This window comes from Pezoporus occidentalis, unplaced genomic scaffold, assembly GCF_034315485.1.
Source record: "Pezoporus occidentalis ecotype Australia unplaced genomic scaffold, CSIRO_AGI_Poc_V1 ctg7, whole genome shotgun sequence".
Classification (NCBI taxonomy): domain Eukaryota; kingdom Metazoa; phylum Chordata; class Aves; order Psittaciformes; family Psittacidae; genus Pezoporus; species Pezoporus occidentalis.
This window is the reverse complement of record NW_026916052.1, coordinates 3,712,967-3,740,379: the sequence shown is the minus strand read 5'-3', so window position 1 is coordinate 3,740,379 and position 27,413 is coordinate 3,712,967. Positions and strand designations below refer to the sequence as shown.

The 27,413-nt window shown below is 43.1% G+C and overlaps 1 protein-coding gene across 2 annotated transcripts in view; it reads right to left on the bottom strand.

Annotated features, from left to right (window-relative positions):
- DACT2 (dishevelled binding antagonist of beta catenin 2) overlaps positions 1–27,153 on the bottom strand; it is a 275,716-nt gene extending 248,563 nt beyond the window's left edge. Inside the window, exons 1-4 of one of the 2 annotated variants that reach the window (XR_009969106.1) lie at positions 26,727–27,153; positions 20,871–21,003; positions 19,318–19,605; positions 13,928–16,114 (exon numbers count right to left, since the gene is read on the bottom strand). Coding sequence is in view for 1 of the 2 variants with exons in the window: in XM_062641917.1 (XP_062497901.1) it covers positions 14,313–16,114; positions 19,318–19,605; positions 20,871–21,003; positions 26,727–26,966 (2,463 nt within the window). In the remaining variant the exon portion in view is untranslated. Of the gene's footprint in view, positions 1–13,482; positions 16,115–19,317; positions 19,606–20,870; positions 21,004–26,726 lie in introns of those variants that run through there. The other variant, XM_062641917.1, reaches the window with a different exon arrangement.
- Between the last annotated feature and the right edge of the window lie 260 nt (positions 27,154–27,413).

Sequence of the window (27,413 nt, the reverse complement as noted above, 5' to 3'; positions counted from 1 at the left end):
TTGACAGATAACAGACAATCAGTGCGACACTCCAAGATTCCCGGTGGAAAAACAAAAGATGCTTAATTTACGAACAACAACCAGGCATCCACTTAGCAATACCATTATGCCCTGGAAAAGACTCGGTGCCATGCAGACGTACAATGAGCTTGCCAGAAAGTAGTAAAGGAGCTGGGTTTGTCCCTGAGTGGGCAAATAATGGGGGAACGGCCATGGCACTCATTAAGAGCCCCAAACCTTTCTTTCCCAGCTTGGGTGGGGCCTTCCAGTGTTTGCACAGCAGGTCTTGGCGGCAGTGTAGAGGTGAACTGTGTCCACTTGGAGATCCAGACTTATTTTAAGGGGATTTCTCTCCCTCTGCTCGTCAAAATGGGACTGTCAGGGATTTCAGTCCTCTGCTACACTGGGCAGGGGGTGACTGCAAATAAAGCTGCCAGAGGACTTCATAGGTGAGGCATGAGCCATCGGGACACTAGGGACACAGAACAAAGGTCCAGTGGTTAACTCTGTTTCCGAAGCTTCTCAGTAGCTTATTACAGACAAGCTGCAGCTGGACTCTTATTCCCTTGATTTTAAATATGCACTACAGGAGCATGAGTGTGAAAGACAGGATTGTGTCACCTGCAAAGGGCAAGTTTTCCTGAAGCAGCAAGGCAGATCTAAGCTTGTTATGTTTGCTTATGCCATTAGCATCCCATTTTCACCCTTCATCAAATCCCTGTTGTTATTGTTGTTGTTATTATTACATGGATGTTTACTGGGAGGACATGAATGTGCTAGCCGCAGGCAAGACCCTGCAGAGGCAGGTGCAGGCAAAGAGGCAGAGGGGGATTCTGCCCCACAGCGCTTACCAGGAGTGACAGAAGGACTTGGGCAGATGCCAGGGAAATTTATGACAAAAACTGAGGCTGGTAAAAGTTTAGCAAACAGCTGAGGGACACTGGGATCCACAGGTGTTTCAGAGCAGGAGCTGGCTCATCCATAGTGCATGAGAAATGCTGGGTAAGGCAGAGCTATCGGAGCAGCCCTGAAAATGCAGGGTCTCCATGCACAGCAATTCAGCTGCTCTCATTTGTTTTATTAGGTCTTTTGCTTTTATAGTCACTCCAGCCTCTCCAGATTGTGCGGTCTCGGGGAGTGCTGAGGTTGGGTGTGGAGATGTTTGCCTTGTGGAGTTATTTGCAGCTACAGAACACGGGAAGGGGAAGAGATGGATAAAGTGCACATAAAACCCGGTTTGTTACAGGAAAGATAACACAGGTTGCTTGTACACTTGTTGACTACGTGATTAAGGCCACACATAGTCTGTCAGTGCCTCATGGAGCGCTTTGATGGAGACTGGCATATCCAACATCTTGTAATGAAACCAAAGGTAGGTTTATCCATACATGTGAAAGGGTGTGTGTGGGGAAACAAACCTGGCAGACCCTCAGTATGAAATCACATGGGAAATCTCTGGAGAACAGGAGCTTGGCCAACAGATAACCAAAAAGCCATACGAGGAATAATAACATGGTGATAAATTACTGTCCGGGCTGAGGTCTGGTTATCTCAGGTACCCTGCATCTAGTGCTATGGCAAAGCTGATCAAAACCCTGCTCCTCCCCATCAGTCCCATGCAAGCATCTGTAGCTTCTTTACTGTGATTTAGATGCTTTGCAGGGTACTTGAGAGAAATGGCAGGTTTTGGACAGTCCTTAGAGCAGAGCTGAGGTACAAGCAGTGACCTTTTGACCATGTTTGGTATTTTTTAACTCTGTGCTGGAATGTACACTGAACAAAGAGAGCAGTTTCTATGAAAACAGGTGCATTTGAACTGGTCAACCAAATACAGACTGCTGAACAAAATGGAAATGCTTCTGAGATTCCTGCCAGACCCCCTGGGTGGGGATCTTTCAGTGAAGACCAGAGGAAGCTATCTCTTGCATAAGATACAGTTAAGTCCTGTGGCACCCTATAGATGAATGACCTGCCATCAAAAGCTACCCTTCTCTGGCATGCAGGAAAATTGTCCCTTCCCATTCATATGTACACGAAGAGCTCATGGAGCTTACGGGAACTTGCTCTGAAGTTTGTTGTTATTTTTTGTCTTAACAGTGTCTGAATTACATTCCAGAGCTGAAACAAACACAGCAGTGCAACAGGCAAAACTATTCAGCAATTTCCCTTATGGGTTACGAAACTGCACCTCTTACTAAAGTAAAAAGAATGCACGCTACCTTTATTCAGCCCACCCAACAGAGTATCCTGCTGGGAAAATCCCTGGCTCTGGGGCCATCAGCTTTTCTCCTTTAAACTTCTTTTCTTTAAAGTTTACTTTTTTGTTTTTACTGTAAATTAATTAGAAAAGTCACAGGGTTTCAAAAACTGAGTATGTGCGCATGCCTGAGCTGAAGTCATTTATTTACTTATTCATTTAGTATCAGCAAATGAAATGAGATGCAATACTGTATAGTCCCTTTTTCACAGGGATATTTGTGATAGGAGTTCTGGGTTTGTTACATGAAATTGTGCAATGTGAATCTACAGATGTTTGAGGGCTTGGTTCTTTCTTATCCTGCATCTGGTAATTTGGAATACTGCAAACTCTATGAAAGCAGGTCAGAAATATGAGGAATCAGGATAGTCGTAGTTGTGGAGATGTCCCTGTGAAACAAGCACTTTTTCTATTAACAGAGTATGTCTAGAACTAATGGGCATCCTGGCTACCAAAGGCGTACTCTATTTCCACTGAACAGTTTTATACAAGTAGGGAGAAAGCTTTGGTCATGCCTTGGATTTTGGTTTTGGGCAGCCTTGACAGAGAAGGAGAATTTCTTTTGTTCTTGTTTCAGGTTTTTGTTTTTTTTTTTTTTTTTCTTTTTTACTCTGAATTAAAGTTTTTTTTTGTCATTTAACTGCTTTTCAGACAGGAAGTCACTGTTTTAACCTATTTATTTATTGTCTATGGAAAGAATGGAAGTTTTAATTCTTTTGCCTTTAGAACAATGTGAAGCCATATGAAAAATAGCCGTTTTAAAAATCAGCTGAGCTTTTCAAACCCTGTAAAAAACAATTCTGTGTAAATTCCGTTTGATTTGATTTAAGTGACTATACAAAGTGCATAGGAATGGTAATCTGGCCTCATTGCTTCTTAAATATATTATTGAACAGGGAAAAACAACTAAAGCTCCAAACAGAGACACAGCATTACATGCTAATTTTTAAAAAGGTAGATGCTGCAACTTTCCAGACATTATTAGATATTGCTAACCTTTTGCAAGTCTGTTCGAGCTTTGGTGTCCTCTGGACTGAAAAAAGGATCATCATCTCTGCAGAAAAAGAAAAAGCACAGGTCTAAGGGATTTTTAATGTAACAATTTTTGATTGATAGGGTCCTGTTTTATTTCTTTATTCTTAGATTAATCCAAGGTTTGAATGTAATTTACAACAACATCACAGCTCTCTTCTGTGCATGTGCTGTTGCTTGCCTTTACTTGTATCATATGTATGTTAATGTGCCGTGCCTACCCTGAAACCTATTGCCAGCGTTGGCAGTACTGTCTAAAATAACTCCTTTATAAAACACACAAAATGTATTAATCCCCTTCCATTTCTTCTAACAATTCCTTAGATATCTCACTGACAGCTGTATAATACAATCAAGAGCAGTTACCCACACCCTCAGAAATCAAAAGTGTCTAATCTGATGTTACATACTCAAAAGTCAGGTATTGCTGAACTGAGACATTTTGGCTCCTTAGAGTCAGTACTTCCCGAAAATGATTCAGCCCACCTATCTGGGAGACCTTGTTTGGAATGAGATAATTTCCCTTCTGGCAGTGGTGTCACTCACTCTCCACTGGCCATACAAGGTGCCAGGGGAGACTGGTTTAGCCCAGATTCCTAAATTTTAGATGCCTTAAGATAAACGTAACAAATTCCATCCTAAACCCACTGATATTTGCCTTTAAGGCGTTGAAAGAGATTTTTTTTTCCCCTAGCTTGCTGGGAAATTTTGCAATTGCTTTGTCATCTAAGGGGTCACTCTCCCCTTAAAACAGAAATACAGTATAGGAACCAGTATAAAAGTTAATACAGCCTAAAGCTCTAAAGTATTACAGGGGGATTTAGTTTGACCTCCTGCACATTACGAACCACAGAGTACAGATGAGATGATAGAGAAGGATTATTCATTTTTTTTGTTTGTTTGTTTGTTTGTTTTGTTTTGGTTTTTTTTTGATAGTGACAGCATGGAAAGTGTTACTTTTATAGTAGGAAAGGGCTTTTAATGAAATAATGGAATAATTTCCATTGAAAACAACTTCACTTTATAATCTTCTTCCTAATGTTTAATTAGAAAAAGCATTGTATTCTAGAGATTTGGTTTAATCTGTCTTGAACTCACAAATGCTTATTGAAGTGTTAGACACGAATTTAAAACACAGAGATAATTTTGGCTCTGAGTTTCTTTAAGAATCAGGTTTATTTTGGGAAGGATTTAATTATCTGTTTGCTTCTTTAAACACGATTCTGTATTTTTTTCTGATAAATATTCAAAACAAACCACAATCATTACCCAGAGTTTTTTATTAAAGGAAGAACAGAATGTCTGTTAATTCAGGAAGCCAAATAAACCATAGACAGGAGGCTTTGTATCCCAGAGAAAGACCTTTAGCTTTACGGGAACAAGATGCTTTTCCTGCTGGTGTTTGAGTAAATGAGAGCGATTAAAACTGACATACCGTTGTGCAGCCGGCCAAGCAGACCCAACACACAATGACTGTATTATATATTACAAGAGATACTTTATTGTTTTCATGCTGTGGATTTCTCTTAGCAATATGTGTCTAGTAAAGACAATAATTATCCTAGCTGTCTTCATTATAGTCTTTTATAAGTCTGTCTACTTATAGCATACACAGTATATACTTATATATATAGTATAGTCTTTATAGTCTGGAGACAGACTTGGCCTTCTTATACATGGGAAGCTGAAGTGAACTTAATCCATAGGGAAATAAAAACACTGGCCCCTTGTTGCAAACCACATTATTACACTGAGTTTTGTTATAAACCACAATTTTATTAAGAGCGATTTGTGCTGAAATTGGTCTTGCAATATGCAAAGACTAGTATTTTTCATCAGACAATCAGGCAGTGTAACTTCAGATTTAAAGAGAGGCAGATCATGAAGCAAAGTCTGCTGTGATAAAAGAAACTGCAGTTCATGTCTCTCCTTCTTAGCTCATGCTAAGACGGATGCACATCAAAAGCTGTGGATCCTGGCTTCCACAGGGCATATACTTACCTCTACAGGCTGGGGTGGCAATCTTGGAAAAGCCAAGTAAAGAATTGTATAAAGGGGAAAGTGGGAGAAATTAGCTCTGTGGTTACAGTGTCTAATTATCGATGATGATGGGTGGCTGCACGCAAAGAGTTGTGGTCAATGGCTCAGTGTCCAGCTGGAGACCAGTAATGAGTGGTGTCCCTCAGGGAATGGTGTTGGGACCAATCTTATTCAACATCTTTGTAGCTGACATGGACAGTGGGATTGAGTGCGCCCTCAGCAAGTTTGCTGATGACACCAAGTTGTGTGGTTTGGTTGATACGCTGGAGGGAAGGAATGCCATCCAGAGGGACCTAGACACACTTGTGAGGTGGGCTGATGCCAACCTCATGAAGTTTAACCATGCCAAGTGCAAGGTCCTACACCTGGGTCGGAGCAATCCCAGGCACAGCTACAGGTTGGGTAGAGAAGAGATTCAGAGCAGCCCTGTGGAGAAGGACTTGGGGGTGCTGGTCGATGAGAAAACGAACATGGGCCGGCTTCAGTGTGCGCTTGCAGCCCAGAAAGCCAACCGTATCCTGGGCTGCATCAAAAGGAGTGTGACCAGCAGGTCGAAGGAGGTGATCCTGCCCCTCTACTCTGCTCTTGTGAGACCTCACCTGGAGTATTGTGTGCAGTTCTGGTGTCCTCAACATAAAAAGGACATGGAACTGTTGGAACAAGTCCAGAGGAGGGCCACGAGGATGATCAGGGGACTGGAGCACCTCCTGTATGAAGATAGGCTGAGGAAGTTTTGATTTCTAGCCCAGGCTGCATCTTTCTCTGTAGTAGCTTCCCTCACTACCTATGGTAGCTAACCTCTTACATATCCCACAGATGTATGACTTAACAGGAGCCATGAGGAGTATATTTCTGCAGTATGGTTGTGGAGAGATGGCCAAATATTTTCTTGTTAAAAGTCCTCTGAGGTTAATCTTTATAGCTGTATGAGTCTTCTGAGTAAAAGAGGAATTCCTCTGGAGAAAGGTTCCCAGCTACAAACACGGGACATAGCAGCTAGGGAAGTGACAGAGGCTGAGTAGAAGGGATAGGGTGCAGGAGCAGCCGGGCACTAAGGTGACCCCCAGGTAGCTGGCGCCACAGACTGGGCTTGTGAGGGAGCCTTCACCTGTGGTTGAAGCAAACTCATGTGGGATACTTGGCTGCTAACCACGGAGTGTTTCTGTGGCACACACACCTCCCTGACAACCACACTGATATTACCTAATGTGGGAGGCCGCTGTGATTGTATACTAACCACACTGCTAGAAAATTATTAACCCTCCTATAATAACAGAGCTTTAAAGTGTTGCTTTTTATCACTCTCCCTGCCTACCTTGCAGCCTGTTTCAGTCCTCTGTACTCATTTAACACCATCTGTGGAGAGCTTTTCCCCTTGATTTGCAGTAACTCATTATCAGACTGTGAAATTGCTTTTTTCTCATTTCAGCTTTCCTGGATTTTTTCCTGTTTCTGGCTTTATAGATTCCTTGTTCTGAAGTTCTCTTCATCTCGGGTACCTAGGAGACAATATGTCTTTTTTCAGCCTTTTCTTTTTTTTTTTTTTTTTGATTTGTGAGCTCCTAGAAATTTGAAATGAAAGTCCATACTGTGGTACAGTGTAGTTAAGCCTGCTGGCATTAGGCTTTCTATTCATAGTTACCTTTCTCTGACCTCCTAGAAACAGTCTGCACTCTATAAATACTGGTTATAAAGCTGTGGTTGTAGGCATACAAGTATTATATCAATTCCTGTGCCCCAGTGACAACAAAGGAGACCCAGGATGCAAACATAATCAAAACCACAGAATCTAAATGTAGCATGAAGAGCTAGAAAAGCCATTCTGACAATCATGCTCATTTTATTAGAGGCACTTTGTACATATGCAACATATGTCTACTTTTTGGGGAAAGGGAGAATTTTCTAATAGAGAGTTATGACTACTTTTCGGATGAGTCAGAATTCAGGTGCAAATCAGGTAAGTACATATGAAGCTTCCCTGAACATCTTGGTTTAATAAAGTACATCACAGAATTATTTTCAAGAAATTCAACCCACTCCAAAGTCAGATTTGATCGAACCATCCCCAAACTCGTTAGCTTCAGTAGATGTGATTAAAGCAAAATAAGAGAAATATTCACAGTACTAATTTTAATCACCAGCACCTCGTTCTCAGTATCTCTCCAGTACTGAGACCTATTTCCCTCAGAAATTAGTCAGTGACAAGTTACAATGTAGTCCGAAACCCTTTCTACTTCGCTCCAAAGCAATGTCTGTGGATATAATGACATTCACCCATTCACTGTACTGACTCTTCCCAAATATCTGTATATACGTTTAATGCGATGACAATGTGTGGCAATTTTACATTCCAAGAAATAACTTCATAGCCCTCAGTCCTTACAGAGTATGGAGAGTTCAATGCCAAGGTGAAATTCTCAGCAATCAGAGGCCACAGTGCAGGCAATAAGCACTCTGTTCTTTCACTAATGCTACAGTGAAATATCAATATTGGGGAGACAAATATTGATTTGGTTAGGCATAGAAGGATGGTGAGCAACAAAGCAAGCACATGTAGTTTATAATCAGGAAAATCTCCTTCCCTTTGCAAATAATTTCTGTCCACATAGCCCTTTGCCATACATTTCATCTTATATAAGGAATCTATTTCATTTCAATGATCTCAGCATAGGAGACTTTGGGTATGCCCTGCCCTTAATTTCTTCCACTTCCTTCCCATAGAATAGGTTGAAAAATGGTTTCTACACTGCATGTTAAAGATATAAACAATTTCCACCCTGATTGCAGCTGTCTCTGTTGTTGCCCTTTTGCATGTCCAAGTGCATCAAGGGAGGCTCAAGTCAGATGACCCTCCTAATGGAGAGGATGAAAATGAACTTCTGCTTTTATTCCTTTGATTTTATTCTTTAGGGAAGGTCAAGTAGAAAATTGAAATAATAATAAAAAAATCATTAAAAGCCATACTACTGGCATTTTCTAACAAATTCTGTACACCCAGATAGGGGTCAAAGACTGTTTTCCTCATTGAACTTCTTCGCTTTCATTAGTGAATAAGCCAATAATCTTAGTAGATTTAAGTTTTCATTTGTGTTTTAGCATTGCAGTGATCCAGACAGTCTTGAACTTCTATATGTTAAATAGTAAAACTCTTGATAGTGCTACAACTTGTCATGTGGGTTCAAGATTACCACTGAAAGATACTTCCTGATGTCTCAAGAGTCAATGTATCTGTATCATTCCATCTGGAAGTTGTAGAAGAGTTTGCTAGATTCTTAATAGTAATAATGCATTGAGTAAATTTGAACCTTTGGCTTTTAGACTCATTTTTGGGACACTAGGAATGGACAGAAAATATTGCATATAGGAGTGAAAGTTTGCACATTTTTCAGAGCAACTTGTTAGCCTGTTGTCTCTATCTTGGATGATGAAGACTGGGAACCCAGAGTGATTTCACAGAGCTTTTCAGTACATCCATCTGCTCAAGTCTGCTGAAACTGAGATTCTTCATTTGGTGTTTGTAAGCCTGCCTAGACAACCCTGCTTGGTCAATTTGATCTCTGGGCTTTCTCCTCTCTTGGTTTGTAGCTTTACAGGATAACCAGACTGCTGATACTTTCATCTTTTGAAAGCCAGAATAAACATGAAATGCCATCACCATGCACAGCCCTAACATCTCCCCTGCTCTTCCACTAACACAGATGTGACACAGCAGCAGGATTCTCCCCAGGCAAACCAGTCATAAACACAGTAACTTCCACTTCCTGCAGTGCAATCAAGAATGAAAGTGAGGTCTGAAACCCTCCTTATTTTCCATCTCTCATGCCAATCATCCCACTTCCTGACATCTTGAGAGCAGCATGAAGGGATAAATGAATCTGTGGGGTAGCTCCAGTGAATTCCCAGGAATTATGTCATGGGTGAATTTGATGCACTGATCTTTAGTTACAAATGCTGATCCTGGAAAAGAAAGGAAAACCACTGGAATGTTTGAAAAAAACCCCAGTATTAGCTAATAATAATCTCCCAGCTTCATTATAATGATAACACATGGAATTAATAGAACTGATGGTGGTTGGATTTAAGCTCATTTCAGCTGTTATTCTGCTGACATTCTGCATTGCGATAGAATTAGACATACTGTGATGGTTTTAAAGCTAAGTACAAACATCAAAAAACAGCCATTAGCTGAGCATTTTCCTGTTGATCACTCTTCACCTGTATCACAGTATCACAGTAGCTGTCTGTACAGAGTAGCAGCTAATGGTAGAATCCCATGTCTCCTTCACATCTATATGGGAGATACGGGAGACTGCCTAGGTGCTGTATTTGTGTTATTGTATGTTTGTGTTCCTCACAGGCAAGTTTCAGACATAGGACTCCTTGTTTTCCGGATTAATGTTTATTTCTTCCTTTGCTCTTCATCTCATGGCAGCTTCCTGGGGACCACATTCAGCAAGGAGTGTTAAGTTCATAGTTAGGGAGAAATAGGTACTGCACCTCCCTGAGGGAGCCAAAGGATTTGCTGAGGTGTGGAGGGCAAAGGGGCTGCTGTAGTTAAAAGATGAGCTACTCTCTTCCACTGAGGATAACTGGGGTGACCCCTTCAGTCTCTGGATGGTTGAGGAGGGCTCAAAAGGGGCTTGGACATGAAAGTTGCTGCTATTGCTTCAGAGTTGCAATGTGGCAATACTTCCCTGGCACGCTGTTGCCTTGCACTGCGTCTGAGGCAGCAGTCACAGATGCCTTGATTTGCTGCACAGTTCCTTTGAGCAACTCTTACCTAACTGGGGTTTATTGAATGCTCTGAGCTGGGGTGCTCCCTGCCCTTGTAGCTCAGGACTGATCGGTCTGTGGCTTTGGGTGTAGATAGCTTGTGACTATCTCAAGTGCAGCATCCAAATCTCAACACTGCCACATGAGCAGTAGAAGGCCCGAGTTAGAATCCTATGAGTGATAAAGAAGGTACCAAGGCTGTTGGGGCCCTCTGGGGCCATGCTCAGCTTGCCTTGTCCTGCAGGCAGTGACTTGCTTCCCAAAAAATGCAGCTGTCACCTGCCTTTCAGCTGCACCTCTTGCCTTCAGCTCTCACCTGTTCAGAGCTTTGGATCAGAATGGGTAAGCAAACACAAAACAGATGCCAGCACAGCTTACAATGTCCATTGGACTCAAACTCACCACCATGAGAATCATCCATAGCTGCTTTTTTTTTTTGACCAGTGCCCTGCCTGGCCAGAAGTCACTTCAAATGAAGGTCTGCTCTGAAGGATGGTGACTCCAACAAAACATTAGTTCTCTGTCCCATGGTTTGAGTACTGGATGCGGACTTGAAAACTAAGATTGCGTCAAGGCCAGCAAGGCTGGTAATTATCCAGTTCCAAAATATTAAAGCAATAAAAGGATTAATGTTATGAATTTTAAAATCATAATTATGATCTGTTCCGCAAATTGCTTTTAAAGCTTCCTTAATTCCCTGCTATTCTCTCTTCTTGTTTTTTTTTTTTTTCCCTTTCTTTCCTTTCCGTTGTGGTTTAGGAGCAATTTGCTTCTACGCCAACATGTAAATGTCTGCTTTTGACAAAGGAAACTGCTGATCTGGTGCACAGATTTCAGCTGTGGATGATTTTGATTCACGAGAGCTTGGAGGAATGATGACAGATGTTAGCTCCTGTAACAGAGACACTGCCTAAAGCTGCTCTGAAATAGCGGTCAGACCTATACACTTGCTAATCAAGTCACAGTGAAAGTGTTGAACTTCTCACTCCTAAAGTGTATTAGGCTTGGTGCTAGACTTCTAATTGTATCACCAGTTGACATTTTTCTCATTCTTTTAGGCCTTTATAATACAAGACATTGCAAGGTAAAAAAGACCTTGTGGATTCCTTCTGGAGGGGAAACAGACAATGAATATTTCTATTTCGCAATGCTACAACCGTGAGCAAAGCTGGGCACCCCTTATTTTCACAGCAAGGCTTCATATGGAGCTGAAGGCTGTTTTTACAATGTGTAGCATTTACATTTAATAGTGTATTACAGTATTTACTGGTATTTGTTGATTTAAAATATGTTTATGATCTGTTTGCTTAAGAGGCAGGTATTCCTGAGTGCTGTTTGCAGAGCTAGCCCTTAGTCTGTGATGGTCAGACCACTGACAAGTGTCACACTCATAGCCAATTATAATCAAAATTCTCAGTGTAATGCCAACAAAATGCACTGATTTTTACCAGTGCAATGAACTGCAATCATATTTTTGGTGACAATACTGATGGACTATTGGCCACCTGAGCCTCCTGCTCTGCTTTGCACTGTCTTCTTCAGTGCTTTGGTCCCAGTGCAGTTTTTGCTTCAGCAGAAGAGCATTTCCAGGGGGCAGTGCTAGGGAGAAAGTCTAATATACCGGAATAAGAAGGGGTGGCACCACCCAGTCTGCCCTCCCCAAAAAGTCAGACCTCAGTAGCATCACTGCATGTGGTGATACTCTGACACTTGGCAGTAGGTTCTCTGCATTGCTGAGGCTCTCCAGCATCACAGGTTTCCCCTGGATCAAGTGTGGGCACATAATCATATATCTATCAAATCAACCGAGGCATAGGATGATGACATTTGTGCCAACTTTATGCTTTTGTGTTGGCTTTATACCGGCTCTGGGAGGAGAGACGTTACCTGACCTGGCACAAAGTGTGAGCAGTAGAGGCAGTGATACCTCATCTGGTATAAAACCTGTCAGTACAAAATGAAGCCATCATTTTTCTTTATTTGAATTGGCAGCATGAGTTCATTTTGGATCAGCACTGTCATCATGTCTGGCAACATTTCTGACAGAGTATTAACAGCCCTAAAGCGGGATTTACTGAGTTGTGGGACCACAAACTTACTGTTAGAGCTTGCTTTGATAAAAATGCAGGGAGCTACTGGGTGGCAGTTTTTACCAGGTTTCAGAATGCTCCTACCCAAAGCAGTTTTCTAGTTAGGAACAATTTCCTCTCTGAGGAAACAAACACTCTTAAAATTCCTTTCTAACCAATAAACCCCTCCCCAGTACAGAAAATCCACAGATTAAAGGTTCATATGTAACTTTTGACACACTCCCCCAAATGAAGCCTTTTGTGTTAATGGGAAAAAGAATCCTTTTGTCGTGTAGAAAGTTAACAAGGCATAAATCACTGTTTTGTTTGTTCTGTTGCTAGACATGCTGAACAAGAAACCACCACTGGACCTGTGAAATTAATCCTACTGGAGTGATTATGCTCAATCCTCTAGGAACCATGAAAAAAGTTTGAACATATTCCACTGACTAATATGTACTATTTTACTAGTTGCAGTAATGATGGTGTTATGCACTAGATCAAATATTTGAATTAAATGACTTTATGTAACTTTTACCTTATTTTCCAAAAAGGATTTGAAAACCGAGTGATTTAAAAACATAACATAGCTTCCAAGGAGTAGAAGGCACTGGGTAAAAGTTTAGACTTTCAATACTTCTGTTTGCTAATGAATCCTTGGAGTAAATAAGCACTCTTTTACCCAGTTTCTGCAAAGCACTTGCCTTTTGTTTCAGACCCAACACACTTGGCTGAATGAGGTAATGCCTACATCTCCTAGGCCAGGAATGTATTCAGATTGGGCGCTGAAACAGGGTAGAAGGATAATACCTGCTCTTTGGTAAACACAGGGTGAACTTCAGCTCAGCTTCCAGATTACTGTGCTTAGAGGAAAGAATCCAGAGTGTTTGTCTGAACACAAAAAAATCACTTCATCAGTTGAGAAACCAGTTCAAAGCTTCACATAGGTGTTCTCAAATGCATTCAAAACACATTATGTATACATAAGTATACGATTTAAAATAAGTGTCTTGTGACAAAATTGCATCAATTTAAGTGAGTCAGTTAAACACCACCCCATCCTCAATACAAGTACTGATTTTAAATTCACGCACTTAGAAGCAGGTGATGAAGTAGGTTTCCTGAGGTAAAGGCTGGAAGGACCCTGGTTCTGACCAAGCCATAGCAACCCTCCTTAAAATAAGAAAGAACCCCTCTTCACAGTGATCATGAAAAGAGGTCTGTTTTCACCAAAGAAAGATCCTCTGCATTCCTGATATGACATTAGAATTCAGAATAATTTTCTTTAGATACCAAGTCAGACAAACACAATTTTCAGAAGTACATTAAATAGTATTTATTGAGTTTGAAATTTCAGGGGCAAAGCTATAATCTCAGTCCCAGCTATTGACACATTGTGGCACTGAGCCCTCATGTTCTTTCACCCATTCAACAAATGAACAGTAACATGGAACATCATAAAGAGTTAAAAAAAGAAACCAACCATATACCCTCAGTTTTGAACGTAGGAAACAAACTGAAGTCTTGTTCTCATTCACAAAGGCATTTGCCTTCTTGTAGTAAGTTTTTACAGAAGAACAGACTTATCCTGCTGATGCCTGGGAGAAGGTATGGGATGGTTGATGTGAAAGAAAATAAAACTGTGGAGAATACTGAGAGCTCTTCCATAAGAGCACAGTGACAGCTGGATGGGTAATGCAGAATTCAGACTGCAAAGAATTCCTCCCAAGAGAGAGGGATGTTACCAAATACCCACTTGGGAAGAGTCCCTCTTCTTGTGAAGCCTTTGTGTCTGGCACTGATTCTGCGGGTGCATACAGTCAACAATCCATTAAGAGCTCACCTGTAAAATCTTATGGTAGAGGTTGCATTCACTTTCACCATGGTGACCCTTCTGCATAGTAAAAAAAAAGGCATCACACAATATACACAGATCCATATCTACAGAATAAATGGCAAAAGAGGAAATTAGATACAGTGACATTTATGTCCAAGCATTAACAAACAAGATCCCTTGTGTTGATTCAGGGGTTATTCACAGCTCATTTAAGCAAGTCCTTTTCTCTGCACGTGGGTTCTCTTGTTTTGCAAATGAGAGCCAGCAGGATGTCTCACTGTAAGAAACAGATGCTTGCTCTCCCTCAGACCATAGTCATGACCTTCAGGGAGGCAGGTTGGAATCTCCTAATCTTCTTCTTTAGTGCCTTTGAAGCTTTGATGCGACAGATTTTGGGCACTGGGGGAAGAGGCCTGGAAGAGGCTTGGGCAGCCCCTGATTGTCTGACTGAACCTTCAGGCCAAATCAGCTCACTTTCATCCCCCTCATCATAGTCAAGGGTAAGGCTGCTACTATTACTGCTGCCTTCCGAGTCACTTTCACTGGACTCACTGTCCCCAAAACGGTTAGTTGTGAAATCACTGACCTCCCCTTCGCTGGTCTCTGCAATGGTGGAGTGAAAGAGGGATGCGCACTCTGCAGAGTACTCAGAGTGGTCTGACTCACTTTTGGCATAAGTTCCATGGCGCTGACTCTTGGAGCGAGCCCTCATACTGACAGTGCGCAGGACACCAGCTCTCCTTGCTGACTGCCTTGGTGCTCCCAGGCCAAAGCTACTAGAGAGGCCGGCTAGATGAGCCTTGGCAGAGATCTCCACTGTGGACTGCCACTTCCGCTGCTTCTTCTTGCTGGCTGTGTCTGCACTACCTGCTTCAAGGGAATACAATTCTGCACTGGCAGAAGTTCTGCAGAGCTCTGGCCTGGATGGCACGGTGGGGAGCCTCACCTGCACAGGCAACAGGCTAGACTCTGAGCACGACCTGCCAGTCATGTCACCAGAATATGAAGGTCTCCGCACGAGGCTCTTCGCTCCGTGTGGTTTTTGGGGCTGATTCCATTCAGCAGGCATCCTGGCAGCCCCATGGGACCCTCTCGCCTTCTCCATGCTAAAGGCTTGCTTCCCAGGCCGTAGTACCTTTTCACTGTTCCTCCTTTTTATCTTTACTGCCTTTGTTTTGGAGCTGGCAAACTTGACCCGGACCTGGTGGGATTCTGCAGGGACGAACTGTGCATGAACGAACTCACTCCGTGCCACTCGCTCGTGACCTCTGGCATTAGCCGATTTGGCATTGCCACACCTTTTGAAGGGCAGCTTTCTGGGTGGGACAGCTTTAGTGCTCCAAATGCTGGGGCTGGACTCCTCCTGGCACAGCTGCGAGCTGGATGAACTGTTCTCCGTGCTGCTCTCCGTTGCTTCTGCCAGAGGAGAGCCCCTTGCTGCTGACTTGGCAGGGTAACAACTATTCACAGCTGATGGCCCTGTGTCAGGCAGAGTGGATGGCTGTTCTTCATTCACACAGTGCATGGTCTCCTGCTGCTTGGCACATTCCCCCTCCGGCACCTCTCTCTGCAGCTTCCCTTCAGCTTTGTTACTTTCCAGAGAACTCGCCTGTTTTTCCAGCTGGCTACTGCTGCTGTTAATTTTCACTCCACCGGTGCTGGGGGTTATAATGAGTCTCTGGTGCATAGTGGCTGGCTGGCTCTTTGTTGAAACCCACTCACTGGCATCAGCCCGATTGTTCCCTTTGCATCTCGTCAGCTGCAGTAATTTATTGATATAACCCCCTGGCTTGGCCTCAGTGGTTGGCCTAGTCCTAATCAAGCTGGGACCTGTGGCACTAGGCATGGGTTTGCTGGGAAGAGCGTGGAGGTCTGCTTCTGGGGATGTCCCCACTAGGGAGAAAAGGGGACTTTGTAAAGCCACTGCATGAAGGGGGCTTGGGTAAGGATACACATCAATGCCATTCTTGGAGATCAAGTCGTTCTGGAATTTGGGGTCCACGCTTAGCAAGTGCATGTCTCCAGCATGGCACAGAGGCAACATGGATTTGGGATCTGTCTCTTTCTGAAATCTAGCATCTGCTGGAATGAGTCTTTCCAAGTCACCTACACAGTGGATGAAAATAAATAACCTAATTACATCAGAGACAATTACATTCAAACTGGCTTATGCTAAAAGTGCTGTTTCAGAGGCATGTGCTAGCTTTTACTAAAATCAGGAGCATGAAGGAAGACAATAGTTTCAGTCCTCCAAGACCACTGAATAACCTCAAGGCTTTTATTCACCTGAGCATGATGGAGATTAGAATGCCTTTTAATGCCAATAACAAAACTCATGCCTTTGCAGCAAATTTAAATTGTGCTACTTGGATGAAAGTAAATCTGTGCGTATATAAATGTTTTAGAAAGTCACAGACTAACAGGAACTCAACCAACTAAACAAAAATAAGGGTTTATTTTTATTTCTTAGCAGAGATAAAAGGTGAATCCAACAACCAGAAAGCCTGAAGCTGAATGTCATGTAAAATTATCCAGCACAACAGATACAGTTTTTGAACACAGTTCAAAGAGGTTTTTATTCCAGGATAGGATAAAGACTTCCTCTGGATATGTGACTGTAACTCAGAAATTCCTGAGATTTCCAGCATGCAGAATCGAAGGTATTTTTTTTTTTTTAAGTTGGCTAAATTTGATTTCCAGCTTTTCCTCCAACCCTTTTATATCATGTATCTTGGAAAGATCTATAATACTCAATCAGCTGCTTTAAGAGGACTTAAGCAGACATAGATTGTAGTGTTTCTTAACCTTGTAAATGCTGGAAGCTGTAGTTGTTTATTCTTTTGCATTCTGCTTTAGTAAAGCATGAGTAAAGAGAAGCACCCAGCCCAACATTAAGACTCCTGTGTCCCATAGGTCACACTGATGTGATTCTGATTTTCTTTAACCCGAATCCAACAAAACCTCCTAACTGGATCTCTCATTTCATTTGATAACAACGTTACCAGTCTCATGCTTTTCTCAAGTTAGTAATTTTTAGAGTATTTGACTCCAGAAATAAATAGTCAGAGGTTTTATTAAAAGGTAGAAAATCTGGAATGCCATAATCCTATGTGTGGGTTTCTTAAAAGTCAACCTTAAGGACGCAGGAAAATGGACTAAAGAGCCTTTACTTTTACAGGGAAAAAACAAAACAAAACTAAGGATAATGACTCAGGCAGATGGGAGGCTGATGGCATTTACATCCACCAATTCAGATCTCTTAAATTTTGGAGTACTGTCAAGGTTGCTGTAAGTTACCCTTGACTGCTGCACCTTGCAGGAGCATCTCCTGTGCGCTGAGAAGACAGGCTGTATTCTTGTGTGAAGCAAGGCTGTTCCATCCAGTCAAGTCACCTCTTAGAGCATTATGGTGCTGTACTACCTCTGGTACCAAGAGTACTGGAACCATCTGCAGTTGGATATTTCTGTATAACAGTGCAAACTTCAGTGCCAACAAATCCTCAGCTAACGGATTTCCTGGCTGCTTCATGCTAACAGGAAATCCAACCATCAAATCCAACCTTATATTTCACCTACAGGGACTATTTCTGTCCTGTGACTGGAAGCTTTTGAAAGACTTTTGGCATTGTCTGCAGTGTCCTACCCAAGACACTTACAGACCTGCTACAACAAAGGTTAGGATGATGATGATTCCTCAAACAACGCATGTTCATAATGAAAATTCTTTAGGAAATTGTTGGCAGTGTGTAGTGGTACTCTCTTGTGCAAACAAACCAGGAAGGTGTCAAAAGAATGCTGTGCTTGCGGTATTCCAGCAAGCTTTCTGCTTGTCACTGAAAGAAAATGCAATTGGCTTGTACCTGCAGTTACCTGTGGATACAAGCTATGGAGAGGAAAAGAGGAATTTCTTCCCCTTTCCAAATGATGCTTTTCTGAATTAACAACTTGCCTTGCTTCCTGCAATGTGTTCAACTTCGCAAGAATTGTTTCTTCCAAGACTATACCCACTACTACTCCACTACTTACTTTTCTCACACTGAAGGAAGTAAGAGGTTTTAATCAGGAAGAAGGGAGTTGGTGGTGGAAAAAGGAAGGAGAGCTGTAGGAGGTCTGTATCCTCACTCCCACACCCTACTTATCATCTGTCCCTTTTTCTGCTAGTCTACCTCCATATCCAAAAAAGCACAAAGCCCCCGCAGTCTTAGCAAAATGTTGCAAGGCAGGAAAGCTTCTGACAGAACACTAAATCTGTAATCTGAACATGGAAGCCATGGATTACTAAACTCAGCTCCATCCCCAGCCTCTGAGAAGTCTTGAGAAGACTTTGCTTTTATGCTATAATTTACCACCACAGTTTCAGGTGTGTCTGCACAGCTAGGTACAGAACAGATGGTCTTTGCTACTGTTCAAAGAAAGCCAGAGGTGAATTAGCTCAGGTCAAGAAGCTGTGGGAATGACTCCAGAGTGACATGGTACTTGAATTGATGTTCCCCATGACTTTCTTGTGTCTATAATGCAACCATGACGAATCTGGCTGGGTCGCCATCAGAGCTGCACTAACACAAGGTTGCTCTGAGGCCATGGAAGGACCCAAAATAAGAAATAGTATGATGTCACTTCACAGGTGGGTAAACAAGAAATTTGGAACATTTGTCCATTTTGTCTAAAGGTATGATGTATACTCATGATTGATCATGACCGGTTCCTAGATAGTCAATTAACCTTTGCTGTCTGTTATCCTTAACATAATAATAATGAAAAAGAGAGTAATTTGAGTCCACATTAATTTGAATAAACAGGACAGGGTATATATGAGTATTATCATACTCATTTTATAACAGGTTGAGAAAACAGGCACTAAGTCTGGAAGTGTCTCTCCTTAGATTTCTGTAAAATCTTTCTCAGTAAAATTCATCACCTCTAATTCTGAATTCACCTTATATTTTTCATACATCCTGGCTCCTTCTTAAAAGGTATTTCAAATCCTGCAATCTTTCTGATTTCACAAGCAAGTAAAAAAAACATAAAATTATCCCATCATTCAGTACAATTTTATCTCCTGCACTTAATGTTTTTCCCACTTCTAAATTCATATGTCCTTGTATTTGTTATTGTTTAAAAGTATCTGAGTATGGAGACAAGTTAAATTTGGACAGTAAATGGTTTGGCTCTGGGGTTTTTATTAATTCTTACTTTTGTATATTGAAAATGAGTGCCATATATTGATTACGCATTGGTATATTAGGTCCTAAAAGTAATAACCAGGATTCTGCTCTTCTGAATGAGTATCCAGTTCTGCAGTCAATTACCTGTGGAAACTGGTCTTGGTCGGGACCTGGCAGGAGTCCCAGAAACATCTGTGCTAGCTGTAATCCGACATCCATCGCTGACATAGGCTCCCTGCTGTTGGAAGCTGGTGGTGTGCACAGTAGTTTCATCTGCAGACTTGGGTCGGTAATCAAACACACTGAGCCTTGCTCTAGGGTGTTGAGAGCTGGGCAACAGACTGGTGTGGGAGGAGGAGATGCACTCGCTGTACACAGAGGTGCAAGAATTGGAGAGCGAGCAAGAACCACCATCACTCAGGTCATAGAAGCCTGCAGAGTTAAAATAAAGAGGAAGATATTCCTTATTTGCAGTAACTAAACACGCTCTGTAGAAGAAAAATGCAGAGAATAAAATAAGTCTTCATTTGCTATGTGCCACAGGCCTAACTTTATGATCATAGCACAGGTATACTCTAATTCAAACACCTTTTATTGGGCTTTTGCATATTTACTTAGGCCCTGAGCCAGCTTGGCACGCACATGCATGCCTAGTTCTGAGGGTGGGATGGGGTGAAGTGCAGCACCATCATGCCCAGTTCTTCACTGGAGAACGTCTTTGAGAACTATTATGTCTTACGTTGTTGTAACTTGTGCTAGGTGCGTACAGGCACAGCTTGGATGGGAAAGTAGAATAAAACTAGTCTGTGATCAGAGCCGCCAAGTGTATGATACCTCTAAGGGCAGAGAACAGAGGCCAGTTTTCCTCTCCAGGTCTTTCAGTCATTGCCAATTAATTACAGAAGCAAATCCTGAACTTAAGCACTCAACAGAAACCTGTGCTTTTATACCCACTTTAAGTACCAGCTGCAAATGTGCTGTAAATAACCCCCCCCAAACATTTCCTTGTCTCACTGAAGACTTAAGGCTTTTCAAAATTCTATTTAAGTATTCCCATTGTTCCAGACTAGGTAACAGAAACTAGTCTTAACAGACAACCTAGTTATACAAGTCTGCAGTACAGCACACCCTGTGAATCAGACCAGGAACCTGAAACCCACTCTGTGAGAGCTTTAGTCAGCAAACTGTTGGGGTGGCTTTTCCCAGTGTCTTTTGATAGTGCTGTTTCATTTTTATATAAGTGATCAAACATTCAATTGGCCAGAGCACTGCAGTGATAATAATCTTCAAAGCCTTCATGAGGTTCAGGACCCTTCTTGGATTTAAGCAGAGCATTAACATTAATTGGTCTACTTCACTTCTAATAAACCACTTTGCCCAATGGTCATTCTGCACTGGACAAGGTAATTCATAAAACTGTCTTCTCCTCCTGCCATTTGTGGCTAAAATATCCATTTTAAAATAAAAATAAAAAAATAATCCAGAAATAATACTGTTTGAGTGTATTTTCCAACTAAATCAATTTAGCAGGAAAATTCCCACCAGCTCTGTGTGCTCTGTGCCAGATGACTATTCTCTACCTCAGTCATGGGGCACTGTTTCTGACCAAACAATACACTGGGTTTTGCTTAGCAGTTGACACCCTTTAGTTCTCCTAGCACCGCACCCCTGGGAATAAACAACCAAGCACACATTACCTGAGCTGGGCCGGCTGTCACTATCCAAGTATTCACTGGAGGTTTTACTGACATCCAATTTCAGCTCACTTATCCGCTGGTCTAGCTGATCCAGGTGGCTTTTCAACCCGACATCCTGTCTCCTCAAACGAGACTAATTCACAAGTCGAGGGAAGAAGGAGGAAATGAATAATAGTCACAGTTAGAATCTCAGTGGCAATACATGAATTCAGGCCATCTGTGCCGGACAGATTCTGCTCTCATTAAATGTTTTGCTTAGCTAGGGACTGTTGCAACTCACTCTCTGTAATGAGACTGACATAATGGACAAGTACAAAACATTCTGTTTCTCAGTATATGTCGTCTTCTGTCCAGTTGAACTTGTTCTCAAAACTCTTCACACTGAATATACTTATTTTAAACTCTGGGTTTTTTGTTATACCTACAGCAGGAACTGCATCTCTAAAGAGGATGGCAATCTTTTCACTAATTAGCGTATTATTGTATATTCACTGTATTTTGCCATACAGTGCCTCTGTGCAAAGGATGAGATAATGTTATGGAATGTCTGCATGAACTCAAGATACCACCTGATGAAAGGAAACCGCTACATGTAAAGGTATCTTATTGCCACACAAAGTAAAAGCAGCATACTCATTTCTGTAAAACCCTTGGCTTTGATGACATATTTTTATAGTTGAAAGCACAAACTATGACACCTATTTTGCTGAAGGTTTCCCTTGTATGTCTCGTGGCAGGATATTCCCACACATTTTATGCAGGGAGAAGGTGGCATCTGAATACTTCTGCTGTGAAAATGACTTTGTTTAAAATAAATGGTGTCTCAAGCTTGTGAGCAATCCTTCAGAAGCCAGCAACAAGGTCCTTTGCCTTCTGTGATCACTGACCAGGCTGACCTGAGCTAACAACTCCCACAGTTGGTCTCCCAGTACTTATGCCGTCAGCTTGGCAAGGCAGATGGCCAGGCGATAGGTATCAGCCAAAGAACCACAGTTGGTTTCTGTCATGGACTTCTCATGTGGGACTTGGCAAATTATCTAGGCTCTGTTGCTATTTAGGCAGCTTCTAATTATATCACACCTCACTATCCATCCAACAGTACTTTACAGAAAGGTGGTCTCTTGAAGTTGGTTGGAAAGTTGGGCTCACCGACCTTGAGGGGACAGGTTTCCACTCAGTGATGGCAAGAAAAACACGAGTAAGATTCTTCTTTATGTGTATGTTTCAGGTTTAAAAATACAAGTGGCAGTTCTAGCAGCATTTCCAACCCCAAATCCGCAAAAAATATAATCTAGGTCCCTTAAACTAATTAAAGTATCTGCAAATTAAATGACATAAGAAAACCAAAATCAGTATGAACACATTTTTTCACTCTGCTGTCCCTGTGTTTGGATTATTGAGGTTTTAGTATTTGCATTTTTAGGCTTCTCCATAACTATAAACACTAAAAGCAAGGAAAGCTAAGATCCTGAGGTAATCGGTAAATGATTAGAAACTGGAATTTGAGGAAAAGAGGAAAAAGACAGATGTCCTGAATCTCACAAGACAACTGTTACAGCTGGTGATGCTGCTGAGAATAATAAAAAAGTATTTCTAGCATGCTGTTATGGAGAACTGGAAGAACATATAAGACACAAGAAATAAAACCCTTTTTTGTTAATGTCACACACATAGAAAGGTTTAAGCTCAAGAGGCTCATTACTGCTTCCTAGGAAAAACTGTGGTGATTTTCTCTTTTCCTGTTTCATATAAACAAAAAGGAAGTGAAGAACTGGATAATAAAGGAGATTTTCTATCCCATCTGAATGATGAATGCATGACCTCCTCAGTACTTCTTTATTTCCTTTATAGTGAAAAAACAAAAACATGCCATGCCTCCTCCAATCCCACCTACTCAGGAAATCACACAGTTTTGTTTTCACGGCTGGAATTAATTGCTTAATGATTAATGTTTTGCCAGCCAATCCCTCAGTCTGTGGTTTCTGATTAATGACAGAGAGGCCACAAGGCTCTCAGGTATTCAAAGATTATTTATTATACCTTCAGGTTCTGTCTACGCTTTCACAGCATTTTAAGCAACACACATGATTTACATCATCGTTTTTAACCCTTTTATGATGTCTCACACCACTGGGTATTCGTGTTTCCGGCAGACTTTGTAGCTTTGATCTTTCAGTTAACTCCTTCTGCATTCCAAGACAAGAGGCATTCCTCAAACCATTTGGATAAGGATGACTTTTCCGGTGTGTTTGCTTGAGGTTGTTACTGCTCTAATAACCACGCTAAGCAGCACCCAGAACAATAAACCCTAAACACACTCCTTCTTAATTCACAACATGAATTTTACATGAGACAAAACCTTGCAGGTGAAACCATCTGTTTGCTTTGGGCAATGCAGCTGTGAAGACTTCTGCACAATGCAGGACCAGGCTTTCCAAATCAACTTGTGCTACCAATGGCCTACAGTTTTTGGGACACAAACCTGGATATCATCATTCATTTTTCAGAAGGAAAAATACTCTCTAAAAAGCAGGGGTTTTTTTTGGTCAAATTGGACCCCAAATCAAGGCATCAAAACCCACTGCTCATACTCCACTATTCTTCTCAACTATTAAAGGGAGGGGCTGACATTTATTTGTCATAGATTAGCACCTGGTAATTTTATTAATCCAATTGTATTTTGGAATGGAGAAATGATAGCATTAAACTTATTTAGTTTTGCACATCTAAAATCTATTGTCTTTTTGTAACCGATGGTGCAAAGCTGCCAGTTTCAGAGGAGTAAGGTGAATTCCTTTCCGAAGCACCTCTTTCTCACAGTTACACAAACATTAAATTAGTTTAATATATTAAAAAAAAAGTAAAACCCAAGTTTAAAAGATGTTTTCTTCAATTTAAAACTACCTAAAGGGGGTGTGTGTGCGAATCTGTACAGGGCACCGAGTAGTTCATTTGCTTGGGTTTTTTTTCAGCCTAATGTGATCCTTCTCACATATTTATAACATCATAAGCCACCTGAAAGCTTGCAAAACAAAATAATCAGATTCAAATCATCAGATTTTTATAAACTTGCTCTCTGAGGAAACAGCTGAGAAAATACTGGATGCTGCAGCCTTAGGTATCTATTTACTTTGACAGTGAAAGTATCATAGATATCTTTCTATTTGTTTGAATTTGCACCCTTCTATTTCCTCTGTGTCATATCGTTTGGCACCTTTGGGATCACTGACAGTAGATGGCATCACTTGATGCTGTTTCTCTTCTGCTACAGAGAGTTGATCCTGCCTGCACCATATAACTTGCAGCTGCCAGAAGAGCCCCTGGCCACCAAAAGGAGCCGCTGTCTGGGGCAAAAAAGGCTATGACTGCCAGAGGCAGCAGAAAGCCTGCAGCCTTGCTGCCTACCGCAGGCTGCTGGAAAGGCCAGCTGCTGGCTGCCAGTGGTACTTGTTGAGGAACAGACAAGGATTCTGGAACGGTATTTGATGGCTCTGCTCCACCCAGTCCCACCAGTGGCACTTGGCTCCTTAAGGGTGCTACCCCTCCTCTTCCGTTATCGCCTTACCATTATAGGAGAAGCCCAGTTTGAGCCTTAATCTGCCTTGTTTTCACTGCTGAGATGCCCTGAGCCAGCTCCAGCTGATATAGCTTCCCCATTTTATGTTGCACGGACCAAACTTTATGAATTAAACCGTGACCATGATAAAGCCCAGGGCTATAGCCCTGCTTGAAGCTTGGATCAAGATACACTGCGAAGCAAAGCCACATTTACATTGTTAATGAGTTTCTCAATCTTAAAGCTTATAGAACAGCAATCACATACTTTATCGTCCATGGGCCAAGAACAACAACAACGAAGACATAACACTCCCTCAACAATGCTGTTCTTTGCATTTTCTGTTGGTTTTAGTTTTAACTTAACTTCCTGTGATCATGAACAGAATTTTAAAGGGTTTTGAGTGCAATATGCTGCTCATGAGCCACTGAGAAACAGTTTTCAGACTGTGACAGCTGAGTTATTAGATCTGTGGGCTACTTCTAACAGGACTGTGAAACAGCCTGTTTTCAACTGGGTCTACTTTGTTGTTAAGCAGCTTTGAGGTATGCACCTCTGCTCAATTACATGGTTGCAATTGCAGTGGAAAAAAACAATGAAGGTACCATGTATGCCAGCCTGAAAAGCTTCCATCAGCCATGGGTCAATCAGAAGAGCTTTGTGTCACTTCTTTAAGTACAACTGTGGTTTTTCTGAAGAACCTGCCCATGGATTAACGTAGGTCTGAGTCATCCCTCTCATGCTTTATCAACACTTCCCTACCAGCCACCCCCAGAAGACACTTTTCCCATACCTGCACTGGCACCTACTGGCGAAATCCATCCCACCCCGGTGGTATGTGCTCTGTTACACTCATCTGCTCAAGTCCTGCGTTTCTAAGGGCAGCAATTAAAGGCCACCTTTTTCTTCCATTTTAATGGCTACTTTGGTGCTACTGGTGCCTTGAAAGCCTTATAAGGTGCCAGTAAAGTCCTGACAAGCTAATTTTATATTTGCATGTTTGAAAAATGTATAAACAAATGAGTAATTAAAGCACAACAACTGACATGAAAAAAGAACAGTCACTATGGTCAGAGGTCGTTGGGTGTTTCTGTTAACCCAGTGGCCCCAGACAGGCAATAAATGCCTTCAGTTCTTTCATTTAGTTAAAAAAAAAAAAATAACAGTAGAGCCATTAGTTAAAATTATCAGTGACAGGTAATCAAGTTGTTGGCAGCCCACTTGTCCTGCATTTCTTACTTTAATCAAGATATGCCCACTGCTGTGTTTTCACATGTGGTGGCTAGGTTTCCCTGAAGGTTCAAGCCAATTTTATTCCAAGATACTGCTTGATAAAGCTGTCTAAGGGAAGTGAATAACGTTACTGTTTTCACACCTGATTGGTAACTGATGGCCAAGCCTTGCACCAGTACAGGGAGTGAAAAGGCTCTGAATTAAGTCTGAGTTAACCGAAGTGTGTAATTGTTCATACTAGAGATTAAAGCCCTTTACCCTTTGATTGCTGTCTCACCTACGAAACTCATTTCAGTCACAATTCAGAATGTGTTTTTTTCCTTCGCAAAACCCCCGTGTGAGCAGTCGGGGTGACACTTCAAATACAAGGCCTGGCATTTATTTCTTCTCTTTTGATCACCCAGTCCGTGGCAAGAACAAAGTGCTCTTGGCCCACAAAGCCCTCCCTCACAGACTGACTCTCACCGGCACATAGCTGTGAGAAGCACATAGGTGTACGCACGCACACCCGTACCAAAACGCTGAGCGCTTAATCTGTCCCACTCTGTGTGTCTTTCGATCCCTTACTGAAGCAGCTGCTGCAGTTAAAGAGCCGAGCGCACACAAGCGTGACACATGTATTGCTGAAGTTAATCATCGGCTCCGATGAATGAGCGACGCCGAGCAGCAACTTCTCCCCAGCGCTCCTCCTGGCACAGAGCCCTCTACCAACGCCACGCATTTCGGGGCGATGAAGACGAGCTCAGGTGAGGTTTTCCCTGAGGAAAACAAGCGACCGTTATAGCGGCTGCGACGGGGACAGGCGCGGTGGCCGCAACTCGCCCTAGCAAGCACCCCCGGGCCCCGCCGCTTTCACCTCCCGGCGGAGCAGGAGGAGAGGCAAGGACGCCGGGGCTCCAGCGCCCTGCCTGCTCTCGGCTCCGGAACAGCGCCGGCATCTCCCGAGCCGGGTTGTTGGGCAGCTCGGTGCGGGACAGCCCGCCCGCCCGCGCTCAGCACCGCGGCCCCACAGGATAGCCCGAGCCAGGTAACGAGCGTCGGGGGCAGCGGGGCGTCCCGTCTCTTACCAGCTGCTCCTTCAGAGCAGTGAGGGTGGCCTCCAATCGGTGCTCCTTGCTGTGTGCGGACAGGGGCTGGTCTGCTCCGCACGCCGCCGGCCGCTGCGGCATGGCCAGGGCAGCCCGCACCAGCTCCCGCTGCTTCTCCCGCAGCACCTGGAGCTCCTGGAGGCCGGCCAGGGCCGCCTGCAGCCTCTCGCCCACCCGGCCGCGATCCCAGCCGCCCGCCCGCGGGGCGCCCAGCAGCATCGTCAACGCTGTGCCGCGACACCGGCCATGACAGCGAGGCGGAGGGGATGCGGCGGGGCTGTGCCCGCCCCAGGCCGTGCCTGCGGCCAGGTCCACCCGCTCCGCGTCCGGCACCGGAGCGAGTGAAGCGAGGCCGCCGCGGCTCCTGCGGTTTTGGAGGAGAGGTGGGGATGGGGGAGGGTGAGAGGGAGGGAGGGGAGGGAAGTGCCGGGCCACCTCCCGGGGTGGATACGCGCGGAGAGCAGCCAGTGCCTGTGCGCTCCCTCCCCCCGTGTGGGGCGGCCCCTACCCGGAGGCAGCCCTCGCCCGTAGCCCACCCCGCTGAGGGCCGGGGTGCCCGCGGTGCCCACCCTCCCCTGCAGAGGCAGAAGGCAGCGCCGGGCGAGGGTGCCAGTCCCGGCCGGGAGCCAGCTCCGAGGATGCTGCGGATATAGGAGCCGAGCCCGC